At 49.8% G+C, this 18200-nt stretch overlaps 1 protein-coding gene across 1 annotated transcript in view; it reads left to right on the top strand.

Moving 5' to 3' along the window:
• LOC147113244 (uncharacterized) overlaps positions 1-18200 on the top strand; it is a 177879-nt gene that overhangs the window by 24844 nt on the left and 134835 nt on the right. Inside the window, exons 6-11 of the mRNA XM_085996107.1 lie at positions 1554-1673; positions 7431-7478; positions 10187-10213; positions 11734-11781; positions 13778-13921; positions 17263-17430. Coding sequence (XP_085852233.1) covers positions 1554-1673; positions 7431-7478; positions 10187-10213; positions 11734-11781; positions 13778-13921; positions 17263-17430 — 555 coding nt within the window. The remainder of the gene's footprint in view (positions 1-1553; positions 1674-7430; positions 7479-10186; positions 10214-11733; positions 11782-13777; positions 13922-17262; positions 17431-18200) is intronic.

The raw sequence follows: 18200 nt of genomic DNA, 5'->3' as shown, positions 1-18200 counted from the left end.
CCCCCCAGATAGAGTGTGACCCCCCCGGACACAGTGTGACCCCCCCGGATACAGTGTGACCCCCCCTCCGATATACTGTGACCCCCCCCCCCCCGGATACAGTGTGAACCCCCCCCGGACACAGTGTGACGCCCCCTCCGATATAGTGTGACCCCCCCCCCCACCGGATACAGTGTGAACCCCCCCCCCCCCCCGGATACAGTGTGACCCCCCCTCCGATATAGCGTGACCCCCCCCCCCCCCGGATACAGTGTGAACCCCCCCCCCCGGACACAGTGTGACCCCCCCCCCTCCGATATAGTGCGACCGCCCCCCCCCCCCCTCGGATACAGTGTGAACCCCCCCCCCGGACACAGTGTGACCCCCCCCTCCGATATAGTGTGACCCCCCCCCGGATACAGTGTGAACCCCCCCCCCCCGGATACAGTGTGACCCCCCCTCCGATATAGTGTGACCCCCCCCCCCCCCCCCGGATACAGTGTGAACCCCCCCCCGGACACAGTGTGACCCCCCCCCCCTCCGATATAGTGCGACCGCCACCCCCCCTCGGATACAGTGTGAACCCCCCCCCCCGGACACAGTGTGAACCCCCCCCGGATACAGTGTGACCCACCGCCCCCCCCCCGGATACAGTGTGAACCCCCCCCCCGGATACAGTGTGACCCCCCCTCCGATATAGTGTGACCCCCCCCCCCCCCGGATACAGTGTGAACCCCCCCCGGATACAGTGTGACCCACTGCCCCCCCCGGATACAGTGTGACTCCCCCCCCACCCCGGACACAGTGTGACCCCCCCTCCGATATAGTGTGATCCCCCCCCCCCCCCGGATACAGTGTGAACCCCCCCGGATACAGTGTGAACCCCCCCCCGCCCCCGGATACAGTGTGAACCCCCCCCCGGACACAGTGTGACCCCCCCTCCGATATAGTGTGACCCCCCCCCCCGGATACAGTGTGACCCCCCCTCCAATATAGTGTGACCGCCCCCCCCCCCCCAGATACAGTGTGAACCCCCCCGGATACAGTGTGACCCCCCCTCCAATATAGTGTGACCGCCCCCGCCCCCCCCCCGGATACAGTGTGAACCCCCCCCGGATACAGTATGACCGCCCCGGATACAGTGTAGGTGTTTGTCACGGCAACCTAAACAACCGAGTGTGTGAGACCAGGGGCGGGGGCGAGCGGAGTCTGTGTCTGAGCACCCCAAAACTGTCCCGTCCCACTCGACCCCCTCCCCGTACACGGGACCGAACCCCCGGAGGGTGAGTCCGTCTCACACTCAGTCTGCCCCAGAGACCATCTGTCTGTCCGTCTGTCTGTCTGTCTGTCCCGGCCAGAGTCTGTTTGTCTGTCCCGGCCAGAGTCTGTCTGTCTGTCCCAGCCAGAGTCTGTCTGCCTGTCTGTTTGTCCTGGTCAGAGTCTGTCTGTCTGTCTGTCTATATGTATGTCTGTCTGTCTGTCTGTCTCGGCCAGAGTCTGTCCGATTGATGAGATGTGATTTGGGGAAACGTTTCTCACACTAATGCCGAGATCCCGGGTTTATTTCCCAACAGCGGGACGGGGCACCTCCAACGGATATTCCCGGACCCGATTCCCCAGCTCCTCATTTTCAATCTCACCGGACACTACATTGGAACGAAAAACAATCATCAGCCGGAGTGGAGGATACGAGGGTATGTGAGGAAGGGAACTGTGACCCACGAGAGAGAGAGAGAGCCAGAGAGAGACAGATACAGAGACAGAGAGTGAGCGAGAGAGAGAGTGAGACAGAGAGAGATAGAGAGAGAAACACAGAGCGAGAAAGAGACAGACAGATAGAGAGAAAGACAGAGGGAGAGAGAGAGACAGAGAGAAAGAACGAGAGAGAGATGAGAAAGCGAGAGACCCAGAGAGAGACACAGAGAGAAAGACAGAGAGAAAAACAGAGCGATAGAGAGACAGAGAGAGAGACAGAGAGAGACAGAGATAGTGAGCGAGAGAGAGAGAGATCCTTCGCACCCAAAGAAAAACGCCAACAAATGCATGCAGAGCCGAACTAGGCAGATACCCACTGATAATAAACATCCAAAAACGAGCACTAAACTTCCTAAATCACCTCAAATCTAGCTCCCCAGACACCCTTCATTTCAAAGCCTTTCAGACCCAAGAGCTAAACCCAGAAAAGAGTCCCCTGAGTCAGCTGCTACTGAAACTAAGTACTCAGCCGGACCCTGACCAGCCCCAGACCAACACAGCCGTCCAAACACCAATCCGAGTGAACCAAATCATTAAACAATGCAAAGAAACCTACCTGGAACATTGGAACAAAATAACCGAAAGCCAAAGCAGATTAGAATGTTACCGGGCCCTAAAAAGAGAATATAAACTGGCAGACTACCTCACGACCATCAGAGACACAAAACAGAGACAGACCCTCACCAGGTACAGACTAAGCGACCACCAACTGGAAATTGAAAAAGGCAGATACAAGAAATCCTGGCAGCCTAGAGAGAATAGAATATGCGATCAATGTCTGGCTGGCGAGGTTGAAACAGAAATGCATTTCCTCCTAAAATGCGAAAAATTCAACACATCAAGAAACATATTATTCAACAAGCTAAGCCAAACAACCCCAGATTTCAAGGAATTGGATGATCTGTCAAAATTGAGATTAGTCCTAGGAGAAGGAGACAGACCATACCTTGGGGCTAAATATGTAACAACATGTCACAACCTGAGGACTGTTTAAAAGTAAGACTGTTTAAAATTAATATTGAACGTACCAAATGAAGTAGAAAGACTGTTTAAAATTAATATTGTTTAAAAGTAATATTGTATATACCCAACAAATGTCAAATCGATTGACACCTACAGAATGTTGGAAAACTGTACCTTTTTGCTATGTAAGCTTTGGCAATATGGTTCTCTGTAAACTTTCATGCCAATAAAGCATTTGAACTGAACTGAACTGAACTGAGAGAGAAAGATAGAGAGAGAGAGAGACAGAGAGAGAGAAAGAGAAAGAAAGAGAGAGGTGAGAAAGCGAGAGAGACAGAGAGAGACACACAGAGAAAAACAGAGAGATAGAGAGAGAGAGAGAGAGAGGGAGAGAGATGGATGAGAGGGACAGAGAGAGAGAGAGACAGGGAGAGAGAGAGAGGGGGAGAGAGACAGAGAGAGGGGGAGAGAGACAGAGAGAGACACACAGAGAAAAACAGAGAGAGAGATACAGAGAGAGAGAGGGAGAGAGAGGGATGAGAGGGACAGAGAGAGAGAGAGACAGGGAGAGAGAGAGACGGGGAGAGAGAGGGGGAGAGAGACAGAGAGAGGGGGAGAGAGACAGAGAGAGGGAGAGAGAGACAGAGAGAGGGGGAGAGAGATAGAGAGAGACAGAAAGAGACAGACAGATAGAGAGAAAGACAGAGGGAGAGGGAGAGACAGAGAGAAATAAAGAGAGAGAGAGAGACAGAGAGGGAGAGAGACAGAGAGAGAGATAGACAGACAGCGAGAGAGAGAGACCGAGAGAGAGAGACCGAGAGAGAGAGACACAGAGAGAGACACAGAGAGAGAGAGAGAGACAGAGAGACAGAGAGAGACAGAGAGAGAGAGACAGAGAGAGACTGAGAGATAGCAAACTGAGAAAAACCTTGACAATGTACAGACTTAGTGAACATAGCCTGGCGATTGAAAAAGGTAGACACAGGCAGACCCGGCTACCAAGAGAGGACAGGATATGCTCTCACTGCAGTCAAGGAGTGGTGGAGACAGAGATGCACTTCCTCACAGCTTGTAGAAAATATCAGGGCATAAGGGAGAATTTCTACCCAAAATTCACAAAAATATGCCCGGAATTCAGAAATTTGAACGACGACCAAAAACTCCCATACCTACTAGGGGAACAGAGAAATTGTGTAACCTTAGCGGCACACTATGTTACAGCTTGCCATAAACAGAGGGACAACCACTAAATATAAGAAAAGAGTATATATAAATTATATGAAAATATATTTATACACTCAGGGATATATCTGTTTATACACTGTATGGATAGATCTGTATTTTTGTGAACAAACATGAATGTTTTCCGATGCTTTGGCAACATAAGATGTAACTTGTCATGCCAATAAAGCAATTTGAATTGAATTGAATTGAATTGAATTGACTGAGAGAGACAGAGAGAGAGAGCGACAGAGAGAGAGCAACAGAGAGAGAGCGAGAGACAGAGACAGCGAGAGACATAGTGAGAGACAGAGAGAGTGAGGCAGAGAGAAAGGCAGAGAGAGAGAGATGGAGAGACAGACAGACACAGACAGACAGACAGACAGAGAGAGCGACTGAGAGCGTGAGACAGAGTCAGAGAGAGCGAGACAGAGAGAGAGCGAGACAGAGAGAGAGCGAGAGAGGGAGAGAGGCAGAGAGAGATAGAGAGCGACAGAGAGAGACAGTGAGAGAGCGAGAGACATAGCGAGAAACAGACAGAGAGACAGAGGCAGAGAGACAGAGGCAGAGAGAGAGAGACAGAGAGAGAGAGACAGAGAGAGAGAGACAGAGAGAGAGAGACAGACAGAGTGAGGCAGAGAGTGAGGCAGAGAGTGACAGAGAGTGAGACAGGGAGAGAGACAGAGTTAGAGAGACAGACAGAGAGACAGACAGAAACAGATACAGAGAGACAGAGAAACAGAGAGAAAGAGATAGAGAGACACAGAAAGAGAGACAGAGGGAGAGAGACAGAGGGAGAGAGACAGAGGGAGAGAGAGAGGGACAGAGAGAGAGAGACAGAGAAAGGGACAGAGAAAAGGAGAGACAGAGAGCAAGAGACAGAGCGAGAGAGACAGAGTGAGAGACAGAGAGAGAGAGAGGCAGGGAGAGACAGAGTTAGAGAGACAGACAGAGAGAGAGCGAGAGAGAGAGCAAGAGAGGGACAGAGAGAGAGACAGACCATACCTTGGGGCTAAATATGTAACAACATGTCACAACCTGAGGACTGTTTAAAAGTAAGACTGTTTAAAATTAATATTGAACGTACCAAATGAAGTAGAAAGACTGTTTAAAATTAATATTGTTTAAAAGTAATATTGTATATACCCAACAAATGTCAAATCGATTGACACCTACAGAATGTTGGAAAACTGTACCTTTTTGCTATGTAAGCTTTGGCAATATGGTTCTCTGTAAACTTTCATGCCAATAAAGCATTTGAACTGAACTGAACTGAGAGCCACAGAGAGAGACAGACAGAGAGAGAGAGAGACAGAGGGCGACTGAGAGAGCGAGACAGAGTCAGAGAGAGAGACAGTGAGCGAGCGAGACAGGGAGAGAGAGAGACAGAAACTGAGAGAGAGAGAGAGAGACAGAGAGAGAAACAGAGAGAGACAGGCTAAATATGTAACAACATGTCACAACCTGAGGACTGTTTAAAAGTAAGACTGTTTAAAATTAATATTGAACGTACCAAATGAAGTAGAAAGACTGTTTAAAATTAATATTGTTTAAAAGTAATATTGTATATACCCAACAAATGTCAAATCGATTGACACCTACAGAATGTTGGAAAACTGTACCTTTTTGCTATGTAAGCTTTGGCAATATGGTTCTCTGTAAACTTTCATGCCAATAAAGCATTTGAACTGAACTGAACTGAACTGAACTGAACTGACAGACAGACAGAGAGAGAGAGACTGAGGGTGACTGAGAGAGCAAGACAGAGACAGAGAGAGAGAGAGAGACAGGGAGAGACAGAGAGGGCTTTCTATGCCATCAAAAAATCAATCCAAATAGAAATCCCAATTAGCATTTGGCTCAAAATTTTCAAATCAGTAATTGAACCAATTGCGCTCTATGGCAGTGAGGTATGGGGACCGCTAACACAACAAGAATTTGCAAAATGGGACAAACACCCAATTGAGATCCTACATGCAGAATTCTGTAAAAGTATCCTCCGGACTCAAAGGAAAACAGTAAACAATGCATGCAGGGCGGAACTAGGCCAATATCCATTAATAATCACTATCCAAAAAAGAGCCACCAAATTTTGGAATCACCTACAAATGAGCAACCCCCAATGCTATCACTACGACGCCCTGAAATGCCAAGAGCTGACCATAAAGAAGAATACCCTCAGTCAACTAGTCCTGGGACTCAGTGAAGTAACTACTAACAATACTAACAATAACCAGCCCCAGGACAGTGACAGGGTAACACAAAGAATTCGACCCAACACAATCATCGCTAAGCAAAAGGAAAAATATCTGACATATTGGGCAGAAACAACAAAAACCCAAAGCAAACTCAATTGCTACTTGGCCCTAAACAGACAATACAACATAGCTGATTACCTGACCATGGTAAAGGATAACAAACTGAGAAGAACCTTGACAAGGTACAGACTTAGCGAACATAGCCTAGCAATCGAAAAAGGCAGACACAGGCAGACCAGGCTGCCAAGAGAAGACAGGATATGCTCTCACTGCAGCCAGGGAGTAGTTGAGACAGAGATGCACTTCCTCACAGCCTGTGGAAAATATCAGGGCATCAGGGAGAATTTCTACCAAAAATTCTCACAAATATGCCCTGAATTCAGAAATCTGAATGACAACCAAAAACTCCCATTCCTACTGGGGGAGGAGAGAAGCTGTGTAACCCTGGCGGCACACTATGTTACAGCTTGCCATGAACAGAGGGACAACCAGTAAACTAAGAAAAGAGTATGTATAAACAATGCGAATGTATATTTATACACTCAGGGATATACCTGTTTATACACTGTATGAATAGAACTGCGTTTATGTGTTCAACCATAAATGTATTTTGATGCTTTGGCAACATAAGATGTACCTTATCATGCCAATAAAGCAATTTGAATTGTGAATTGTGAATTGAGAGAGCGACTGGGGGGAGAGAGACAGGGAGAGAGAGAGACAGGGAGAGAGAGAGACAGGGAGAGGGAGAGAGAGAGAGATGAGAGAGAGACAGAGAGACAGACTGAGAGAGCTAGAGACAGAAAATGAGAGTCAGAGAGAGTGAGACAGAGAATGAGATAGAGAGAGACAGAGAGCACTAGAGAGCGACAGAGAGAGAGGGACAGAGAGAGAAACAGAGACAGACAGAGAGAGAGAGAGAGACTGAGGGTGACTGAGAGACAGAGAGAGAGAGCGAGACAGGGAGAGACAGAAAGAGAGAGAGAGACAAAGAGAGAGAGAATCAGAGAGAGAGAGTGAGACAGACAGAAAGAGACAGACAGACAGAGAGAAAGACAGAGGGAGAGAGACAGAGAGAGAGAGAGAGAGATGAGAGAGCGACAGATAGAGAGAGAGACAGAGAGAGAGACAGAGAGAGAGACAGTGAGAGAGAGACAGTGAGAGAGAGACAGAGAGAGAGAGAGAGGGGGGGAGATGGATTGGGATGGTGTATCCATGAACCTCTGAACCTGAAATTCATTTTATTTTTTGCAGGAAGTTCCAGTGGAAATTCCTCGCCAGAATTCTCAAGAAAAGAAATCAGTAAGAACATCGAGCTTTAATTCACGTCCTGTTGCCCAAGTCACAACAGGAGGGCACTGCCCCCTCCTGGCCCAGGGGTCCGGGTCTCACACTGCGATTAAATCCTCCCCTCCTCCCACTGCCCCAATCCCACTCTCCGTGTCGGAGCGGCCACGTCTCATGTGTGCCTTCACACAGTGAGTGTCAGTGGGACATTCAATCATGAAAGGCATCACCGTTGAGTTTCACGGTCTGTGCCAACTCGCTGCAGGGTCACCAGAGGCAGAATCTTTGGTTAACTTTCCACTCGACAGGCCAGGGCACTGAAGCCAATTACAGTGCACGCACTTCACCGGGAGACTGCGCTATCCCTGCCCTGGGAGTGTTTGATGGGACAGTGTAGAGGAAACTTTACTCTGTATCTAACCCGTGCTGTCCCTGCCCTGGGAGTGTTTGATGGGGCAGTGTAGAGGGAGCTTTACTCTGTATCTAACCCGTTCTGTACCTGCCCTGGGAGTGTTTGATGGGACAGTGCAGAGGGAGCTTTACTCTGTATCTAACCCGTTCTGTACCTGCCCTGGGAGTGTCTGATGGGACAGTGTAGAGGGAACTTTACTCTGTGTCTAACCCGTGCTGTCCCTGCCCTGGGAGTGTTTGATGGGACAGTGTAGAGGGTACTTTACTCTGTATCTAACCCGTACTGTACCTGCCCTGGGAGTGTTTGATGGGACAGTGTAGAGTGAGCTTTACTTTGTATCTAACCTGTGCTGCACCTGCCCTGGGAGTGTTTGATGGGACAATGTAGAGTTGCTTTACTCTGTATCTAACACCGTGCTGTACCTGCCCTGGGAGTGTTTGATGGGGCAGTGTAGAGGGAGTTTTACTCTGTATCTAACCCTTGCTGTACCTGCCCTGGGAGTGTTTGATGGGGCAGTGTAGAGGGAGCTTTACTCTGTATCTAACCCTTGCTGTACCTGCCCTGGGAGTGTTTGATGGGGACAGTGTAGAGGGAGCTTTACTCTATCTAACCCTTGCTGTGCCTGCCCTGGGAGTGTTTGATGGGGCAGTGTAGAGGGAGCTTTACTCTGTATCTAACCCATGCTGTACCTGCCCTGGGAGTGTTTGATGGGACAGTGTAGAGGGAGCTTTGCTCTGTATCTAACCCTTGCTGGACCTGCCCTGGGAGTGTTTGATGGGGCAGTGTAGAGGGAGCTTTACTCTGTATCTAACCCGTGCTGTACCTGCCCTGGGAGTGTTTGATGGGACAGTGTAGAGGGAGCTTTACTCTCTATCTAACCCGTGCTGTACCTGCCCTGGGAGTGTTTGATGGGACAGTGTAGAGGGAGCTTTACTCTGTATCTAACCCGTGCTGTACCTGCCCTGGGAGTGTTTGATGGGACAGTGTAGAGGGAGCTTTACTCTGTATCTAACCCCCTGTACCTGCCCTGGGAGTGTTTGATGGGACAGTGTAGAGGGAGCTTTACTCAGTATCTAACCCGTGCTGTACCTGCCCTGGGAATGTTTGATGGGACAGTGTAAGAACATAAGAACATAAGAAATAGGAGCAGGAGTAGGCCAATTGGCCCCTCGAGCCTGCTCCGCCATTCAGTAAGATCATGGCTGATCTGATCCTAACCGCCAATCCACTATGACAGGACTATCTCCTGAATCTAACAGAATTAGACACATGAAACAGGAGCAGGATCAGGCTACACGGCCCCTGGGCCCGCTCCGCTACCCACAGGGCCATGACCGATCCGAACCTAGACTCATGTCCAAATTCCTGCCCGCTCCCCGCAACCCTTAATTCCCTTTTCTTCTAGGAAACTGTCTATTTCTGTTTTAAATTTATGTAATGATGTAGCTTCGACAGCTTTTTGGGGCAGCATATTTCATGGACCTACCACCCTCTGAGTGAAGAAGTTCCTCCTCATCTCAGTTTTGAAAGAGCAGCCCCTTATTCTAAGACTATGCCCCCTAGTTCTAGTTTCACCCATCATCGGGAACATCCTCCCCGCTTCCACCCGATCCAACCCCTTCACAATCTTATATGTTTCAATAAGATCGCCTCTCATTCTTCTGAACTCCAAAGAGTAGAGTCCCAATCTACTCAACCTCTCCTCATATGTCCATCCCCTCATCCCCGGGATCAACCGAGTGAACCTTCTTTGTACTGACTCGAGAGCAAGTATGTCCTTTCTTAAGTATGGACACCAAAACTGTATGCAGTATTCCAGGTGCGGTCTCACCAATACCTTGTACAACTGAAGCAATACCTCCCTATTTTTATATTCTATCCCCCTAGCAATGAAAGCCAACATTCCATTGGCCTTCTTAATCACTTGCTGCACCTGCATACTAACCTTTTGAGTTTCGTGCACCAGGACCCCCAGATCCCTTTGTACTTCAGTACTTTCCAGTTTCTTGCCATTAAGATAATAACTTGCTCTACGATTTTTCCTGCCAAAGTGCATAACCTCACACTTTCCAGTATTGTATTCCATCTGCCAAATCTCTGCCCACTTACTTAGCCTGTCTATGTCCCCTTGCAGGTTTTTTATGTCCTCCTCACTCACTACTTTCCCTCCCATCTTAGTATCATCTGCAAACTTTGATGTGTTACACTCCTGTAGAGGGAGCTTTACTCTGTATCTAACCCGTTCTGTACCTGCCCTGGTCTGCAGTGCTCAATACTAATTGATGTCTTGTTGCTGGTTTTATTTCCTCAGGTACCAGGGGAAGGAGTCAGAGTCGAGGTAAGACACACCTGCCCTGCTTCTCAATGTCTTGTACACAGTCCAGCGTGTTCCATTGCCCAGCGAATGTATAGCCCAATCTGTAGCTGTCCTACCCTCTCCCGAGGTCCCGACACTGAACAGAGACACTAAAATCAGCAGTGGAGTGTGAAGCTCAGACTAATCACCTGCCTCGGGTGTGGACCCTAACTGCTGCCTGGTAACACTCTACAACTCTGATTGGCTCAGTGGTCGCACTCTCCCATCAGATCAGAAGGTCGTGGGTTCAAGTCCCACTCCAGAGACTTGAGCAAAAACATCTAGGCTGACACTCTAGTGCAGTACTGAGGGAGCGCCGCACTGTCGGAGGGGCAGTACTGAGGGAGTGCCGCACTGTCGGAGGGGCAGTACTGAGGGAGCGCCACACTGTTGGAGGGGCAGTACTGAGGGAGCGCCGCACTGTCGGAGGGGCAGTACTGAGGGAGCGCTGCACTGTCGGAGGGGCAGTACTGAGGGAGCGCTGCACTGTCGGAGAGGCAGTACTGAGGGAGCGCTGCACTGTCGGAGGGGCAGTACTGAGGGAGCTCTGCACTGGTGGAGGGGCAGTACTGAGGGAACGCTGCACTGTCGGAGGGGCAGTACTGAGGGAGTGCTGCACTGTCGGAGGGGCAGTACTGAGGGAGTGCTGCACTGTCGGAGGGGCAGTACTGAGGGAGCGCTGCACTGTCAGAGGGGCAGTACTGAGGGAGTGCTGCACTGTCGGAGGGGCAGTACTGAGGGAGCGCTGCACTGTCAGAGGGGCAGTACTGAGGGAGCGCTGCACTGTCAGAGGGGCAGTACTGAGGGAGCGCTGCACTGTCGGAGGGGCAGTACTGAGGGAGCTCTGCACTGGCGGAGGGGCAGTACTGAGGGAGTGCTGCACTGTCGGAGGGGCAGTACTGAGTGAGCGCTGCACTGTCGGAGGGGCAGTACTGAGGGAGTGCTGCATTGTCGGAGGGGCAGTACTGAGGGTGAGATGTTAAACCAAGGCCCCATCTCCCTGCTCAGCTGGGTATTACTGATCTCCCCAGTGTCCCGGATAACATTCAACTCTTAAACAACACCACCATTTATCTCTTTGCTGTTTATGGGATCTTGCTATTCACAAGATGGTCACATCGCAGTCTCTCAAAGTTCTTAATTTGCTGCAGCTGCTTCGGCCCCACTGGAATTGCTCTCCCTAAGCCTCCTTCCCCCCTCTCCTCCTTCAGGACCCCCATTAAAATCCACCCCTTTGACTGAGCATTTGGTAACCGCACCAATATCTGTTCCAGTGAAGCACCTTGGGACAATTTCTACATTAAAGGCGCTGTATAAATGTAAGTTGCTGCTGTGTGTGGAAACCCAGAGAGATGTGATAACTGCAGTGATTTATACTGCCCCGGGTCGGGGGGAGATTGTCACTCAGCAGGGACTGAGCAGGGTGAGGGTCGCTATCACCAGCTGACCCCAATGTCCTACTATTCTGTTCCGCTGTGTAACTGGAGCCCCTTGTGTTTCAGAGAGTGCGATCCGAGCCCGTCTCCAGAGCGCTTCACCCTCCGGACGATGTAAGTACCCTAGCAGGCTCCGGCCCTTCCACCCGTCGGTTAAACCCCAGGGTGGGAGATCAATAGGGCATGGCACCACTTACTGACCCTTGGCGTACCGACCCTCACGCCCATCCCCTCTCCGGGTGAACCCCAGGCCCGGGAGGGGGCTGAATCCAGGCTCTGACACCCAGGGTTCGTGCTGGGTCTTCACATCGATTCTGTGAAACGGTTTAAGTGGAAGACGGAACTGTGGAATACAGTGAGGGGAAGGAGGGGAATAAAGGCGAGTGAGAGAGCGAGAGAGAGAGAGGGAACGTTTAGACTGGTAGGAGGATACCGGGGCTGAAAGGGTTAAATAGTAAAATTATTTGGAGAAGTTGCTCAGACTGGGCTTGTGTTTCCTCGAGTTTAGAAGATTAAGGGGTGATCTAATCGAGGTGTTTAAGATGATTGAAGGATTCGATCGGGTCGAGAGAGAGAAACTATTTCCTCTGGTGGGGGGAGTCCAGAACAAGGGGGCAGAACCTTAAAATTAGAGCCAGGCCGTTCAGGGGTGATGTCGGGAAGCACTTCTTCACACAAAGGGTGGTGGAAATCGGGAACTCTCGCCCCCAAAAAGCTGTTGAGGCTGGGGGTCAGTTGAAAATTTCAAACCTGAGATTGATGGATTTTTGTTGGGTCAGGGATACAGAACCAAGACGGGTAAATGGAGTTCAGATACAGATCGGCTGTGATCTCAATGAATGGCGGAACGGGCTCGAGGGGCTGAATGGCCTCCTCCTGTTCCAATGATTCCAAGGATGGGACACATGGTTGAATTGCCCGTCAGCAGCTCAGCAACTCCCCACCTGGGATCCAGGGGGCAGTAAGGCCAAGCTTCACCCCTCCCCTGGCACTGCCAACAAGCAGCGTTGGCGGAACCTACGTGGGAGCGACTGCCCGTTGCCTCGGTGACAGGACAGGTGGGATCTGGGTAAAGGACGATGTGAGCATCGAGGCTCCGTCAGTGTGTGTGTGCTCCGCACTCAGTAACACCAGCTGCTCCCCAGGATAGACTCCCCAGCCCCAGGTTAAATGCTGGGATTCCCCCCAGCTTCGGATTTCTCACTGTATTGTACTGGAGGGGTTTCTCCGAGTTTGGAATTCAGGGATGTGATGAACTCAGCGACATTCCTGCTCTCAGTCATAGCGTTATAGTCAGGGGTTCCCCCCAGGCTGTGGATTGGTGTTATACTCAGGGGTTCCCCCCAGGCTGTGGATTGGTGTTATACACAGAGGGGTTCCCCCCAGGCTGTGGATTGGTGTTATACTCAGGGGTTCCCCCCAGGCTGTGGATTGGTGTTATACTCAGGGGTTCCCCCCAGGCTGTGGTTTGGTGTTATACTCAGGGGTTCCCCCCAGGCTGTGGATTGGTGTTATAGTCAGAGGGGTTCCCCCCAGGCTGTGGATTGGTGTTATACACAGAGGGGTTCCCCCCAGGCTGTGGATTGGTGTTATACTCAGGGGTTCCCCCCAGGCTGTGGATTGGTGTTATACACAGAGGGGTTCCCCCCAGGCTGTGGATTGGTGTTATACTCAGGGGTTCCCCCCAGGCTGTGGATTGGTGTTATACACAGAGGGGTTCCCCCCAGGCTGTGGATTGGTGTTATAGTCAGAGGGGTTCCCCCCAGGCTGTGGATTGGTGTTATACTCAGGGGTTCCCCCCAGGCTGTGGATTGGTGTTATACACAGAGGGGTTCCCCCCAGGCTGTGGATTGGTGTTATACACAGAGGGGTTCCCCCCAGGTTGTGGATTGGTGTTATACACAGAGGGGTTCCCCCCAGGCTGTGGATTGGTGTTATACACAGAGGGGTTCCCCCCAGGTTGTGGATTGGTGTTATACACAGAGGGGTTCCCCCCAGGCTGTGGATTGGTGTTATAGTCAGAGGGGTTCCCCCCAGGCTGTGGATTGGTGTTATACACAGAGGGGTTCCCCCCAGGTTGTGACTTGTCCTGTTTGCCCACTGTTCTCAGGGACGGAGCTGGATGACGTGAAGCGGTTGCTGAAAGGTAGTCGATCGGCCAGTATCAGCCCTCCTCGCACGACCACAAGCACCCTCCCGTACCCCAAAAAGGCAGTTGTGGAGACGAAGATGGTGAGCGGGGGCTCCCAGTCAGGTAAGGGAGTGTCTCTAGACTGCCCACATAACCGTACGGAGTGATGGCACAGAAACTCAAATTAGCCCAAATAGCCAGGTGGTCACTGAGGTGCTCTGTGTGACTGCCAAGCCTGACCTCCCATAATAACAGTTCTTCATTCTCCTCAATTTATCACTCACCTCCTGAAGAGATATTTGACTGAGGGGAGAGAGTTACATTATATTTACAGCACAGAAACAGGCCATTCGGCCCAACTGATCCGTGCTGGTGTTTATGCTCCACACGAGACTCCGCCCACCCTACTTCATCTCACCCTATCACCATATCCTTCTATTCCTTTCTCCCTCATGTGTTCTCCCTCATCTAATTTCCCTTAAATGTATCTGTGCTCTTCGCCTCAACCACTCCCTGTGGTAGCGAGTTCCACATTCTCACCACTCTCTGGGGAAAGAAGTTTCTCCTGAATTCCCGATTAGATTTATTAGTGACTCTCTTATATTTATGGCCCCTGGTTCTGGTCTCCCCCACAAGTGGAAACATTTTCTCCACGTCTATCCTATCAAACCTTTTCATAATTCTAAAGACCTCTATTAGGTCACCCCTCAGCCTTCTTTGTTCAAGCAAAAAAGAGACCCAGCCTGTTCACCCTTTCCTGATAGTTATACCCTCGCATTTCTGGTATCATCCTTGTGAATCTGTTTTGCACCTTCTCCAGTGCCTCGATATCCTTTTTATAATGTGGCGACCAGACCTGTGCACGGTGCTCCCAGTGCGGTCTAACCAAGGTTCGATACCAGTTTAACATCACTTCTCTGCTTTTCGATTCTATCCCTCTAGAAATGAGCCCCAGGGCTGGGTTTGATGTTTTATGGCCTCATGAACCTGTGCCACTACTTTTAGTGATTTGTGTCTCTGTACCCCCAGATCCTCTGCTCCTCTACCCCATTTAGACTCTGCTTTTCCAAGCAGTCTGTGGCCTCCTTATTCTTCCTACCAAAATGCAGCACCTCACACTGATCGATATTGAAGTTAATTTGGGGTTAGAATCACAACCAAGCCCAGTCTGTCCTGTCCTCGGCCAACACACACACCCGGGGTCACTGGTTATTGATTAGGAGCAGGAACCCCGCCGCATTACTTTCTCCCCTTTTCTGCTCCACTGGACACTGAGGTTAATTGCAGATTCCTAACTCCTAATCCCAACTCAGTGAGCAAAGTGATCCCAGGAACTGAACCGGGAATCTTCAGATCAATCGGGGAAAATACTGAACCTCTCGGTCTCCCTTCTTCCTCTCTCTCCCTTCCTTCCTCTGTCTCTGTCAATCTCCCTCCTCTCCCTGTTTCTCTTTCTCTCTTCCTCTCTGTTTCTCTCTCTTCCTCTCTCTGTTTCTCTCTCACACACTCCCTTTGTCTGCCTCTCTCTCTTCTTCTCTGTTTCTCTCTCTCTCATACACTCCTTTGTCTGCCTCTCTCTTCCTCTCTCTGTTTCTCTCTCTCACACACTCCCTTTGTCTGCCTCTCTCTTCCTCTCTCTGTTTCTCTCTCACACACTCCCTTTGTCTGCCTCTCTCTTCCTCTCTCTGTTTCTCTCTCACACACTCCCTTTGTCTGCCTCTCTCTTCCTTTCTCTGTTTCTCTCTCTCTCTCACACACTCCCTTTGTCTGCCTCTCTCTTCCTCTCTCTGTTTCTCTCTCTCACACACTCCCTTTGTCTGCCTCTCTCTTCCTTTCTCTGTTTCTCTCTCTCTCATACACTCCCTTTGTCTGCCTCTCTCTTCCTCTCTCTGTTTCTCTCTCTCTCACACACTCCCTTTGTCTGCCTCTCTCTTCCTCTCTCTCTCACACACTCCCTTTGTCTGTCTCTACCTCTTCCTCTCTCTGTTTCTCTCTCTCTCTCACACACTCCCTTTGTCTGTCTCTCCCTCTTCCTCTCAATTCAATTCAATTCAATTCAAATGCTTTATTGGCATGAAAGTTTACAAGGAACCATATTGCCAAAGCTTACATAACAAAAAGTACAGTTTTCCAACATTCTGTAGGTGTCAAACAATTTTGACCTTCGTTGGGTACATACAATATTAGTTTAAACAATATTAATTTAAACAGTCGTTGAACATCGTTGGGTACATTCAGTATTAATTTTAAACAGTCCTCAGGTTGTGACATGTTGTTACATATTTGGCACCAAGGTATGGTCTGTCTCCTTCTCCCAGGACTAATCTTAATTTTGACAGGTCATCCAATTCTTTGAAATCAGGGGTTGTTTGGCTGAGCTTGTCAAATAATATGTTTCTTGTTGTGTTGAATTTTTCGCATTTTAGGAGGAAATGCATCTCTGTCTCAACCTCGCCGGCCAGACATTGATCACATATTCTATTCTCTCTAGGCTGCCAGGATTTCTTGTATCTTCCTTTTTCAATTGCCAGTTGGTGGTCGCTTAGTCTGTACCTGGTGAGGGTCTGTCTCTGTTTTGTGTCTCTGATGGTCGAGAGATAGTCTGCCAGTTTATATTCTCTTTTTAGGGCCCGGTAACATTCTAATCTGCTTTGGCTTTTGGTTATTTTGTTCCAATGTTCCAGGTAGGTTTCTTTGCATTGTTTAATGATTTGGTTCACTCGGATTGGTGTTTGAACGCAGTGTTGGTCTGGGACTGGTCAGGGTCCGGCTGAGTAGGAGTACTTAGTTTCAGTAGCAGCTGACTCAGGGGACTCTTTTCTGGGTTTAGCTCTTGGGTCTGGAAGGCTTTAAAATGAAGGGTGTCTGGGGAGCTAGATTTGAGGTGATTTAGGAAGTTTAGTGCTCGTTTTTGGATGTTTATTATCAGTGGGTATCTGCCTAGTTCGGCTCTGCATGCATTTGTTGGTGTTTTCCTTTGGGTGCGAAGAATGCTTCGGCAAAATTCTGCATGTAGGGCTTCTATTGTGTGTTTTTCCCATTTAGTGTAGCTATGGTGATTGAGCGGGCCCCATACTTCACTACCGTACAGCGCAATGGGCAGGATTATGCTGTCAAATATTTTGAGCCAGATTTTGATTGGGATTTGGATGTTGTAGAATTTTCTTTTTATTGCATATAGGGCTCTTCGGCTTTTTCTTTTAGTGCATTCACTGCTATGTTGAAGCTCCCTGATGCTGTAATGGTTAGACCAAGGTAAGTGTAGCTCATAGTGTGTCCTATGATGGTATCACTGAGAGTAAACTGGTATTTGTTTTCCTGACACCTCTCTCTGTTTCTCTGTCTGTCTGTCTCCCTTTCGTTCTGCTGTACCTCTCCCTCTCTCTATTCTCCAGTGCTGCAGTCTTTCACTCTGACCGGAACACTTACTGACCTCGATTTGTTCGTTCCTTTCTATCTGACAGTGTCCGGGAGATATGACACCACTATCCTGGATGCTGCACTGCCCACCTACATCTGGACTTCGACTGTTCCTGCGGGGAGTTTGAATATGGGAGTGACAGAGTATCGCAACAATCTGTGCTCCACCGAGACACAGATGTTCAGTACAACGGGATCCTCTTCTGTAACAGGTGGGTAACAGACCTCGGCAACACCGGAATCAGCACCGGTACGTACAGGTGTCCCAGCTCAGTAACAGTGCATACAGGAGCGTTACACCCAGTAAATTATCTATATATATAAATGGATGCGTCTGTCTGTCTGTCTGTCTGTGTGTATGTCCGTGGTAAACTCAAAAGCTATAGAGCGTACCTACACATATGTTACATCAAAAGAAAGCTTATGATTAGGGGAGTGTCATAGGCATATTTACTTTTTGGTCCGACAAACATTGCTCGGACAGTATACAGAAAACGTTCAAAAAACGGACAAAATCCGCTCATTAGCGTTGAGTGACGTGATGGTTGACCAGTCCTACGGAGGAAGCGCGGTGCGTCACGGCGGGTGTTTCATGGCGTGTGTGGGTGGGGCCTAATCCTGCAGCCTGCCGTGAGTGCGGGACCGGAAAACAGATACACAGACATAGACAGAGACAACCACGCGGCCCGAGAGCCCGATAGACAGCGAGCGGGCGAGCGGCGGCGGCGGGCCGGAGCGGGAGCTGAGCTGCAGTCACTCGGGCCGGGCCTAAGGCGCTACGCCGCGCACGGGGGCTCCGGGTCACCAAGGCCACGCTCTGAGTCCAACCCCTTCCCCGGGGTGTCTTCCTCTCTTCTCTATCTCCTTCCCTCACTCTCTTTCTCTCTCTCTCTCCCATTCCCTCTCTCTCTCTCTCTCTCCTTCCCCCTCTCTCTCTCTCTCCTTCCCCCTCTCTCTCTCTCTCCTTCCCCTCGCTCTCTCT

This window comes from Somniosus microcephalus, chromosome 8 (genome assembly GCF_052327205.1).
Source record: "Somniosus microcephalus isolate GS21.2 chromosome 8, FLI_Smic_1.0, whole genome shotgun sequence".
Taxonomy (NCBI): Eukaryota; Metazoa; Chordata; class Chondrichthyes; order Squaliformes; family Somniosidae; genus Somniosus; species Somniosus microcephalus.
Note: the sequence above shows the minus strand (reverse complement) of the source record. Positions and strands in the feature narration are given on the sequence as shown.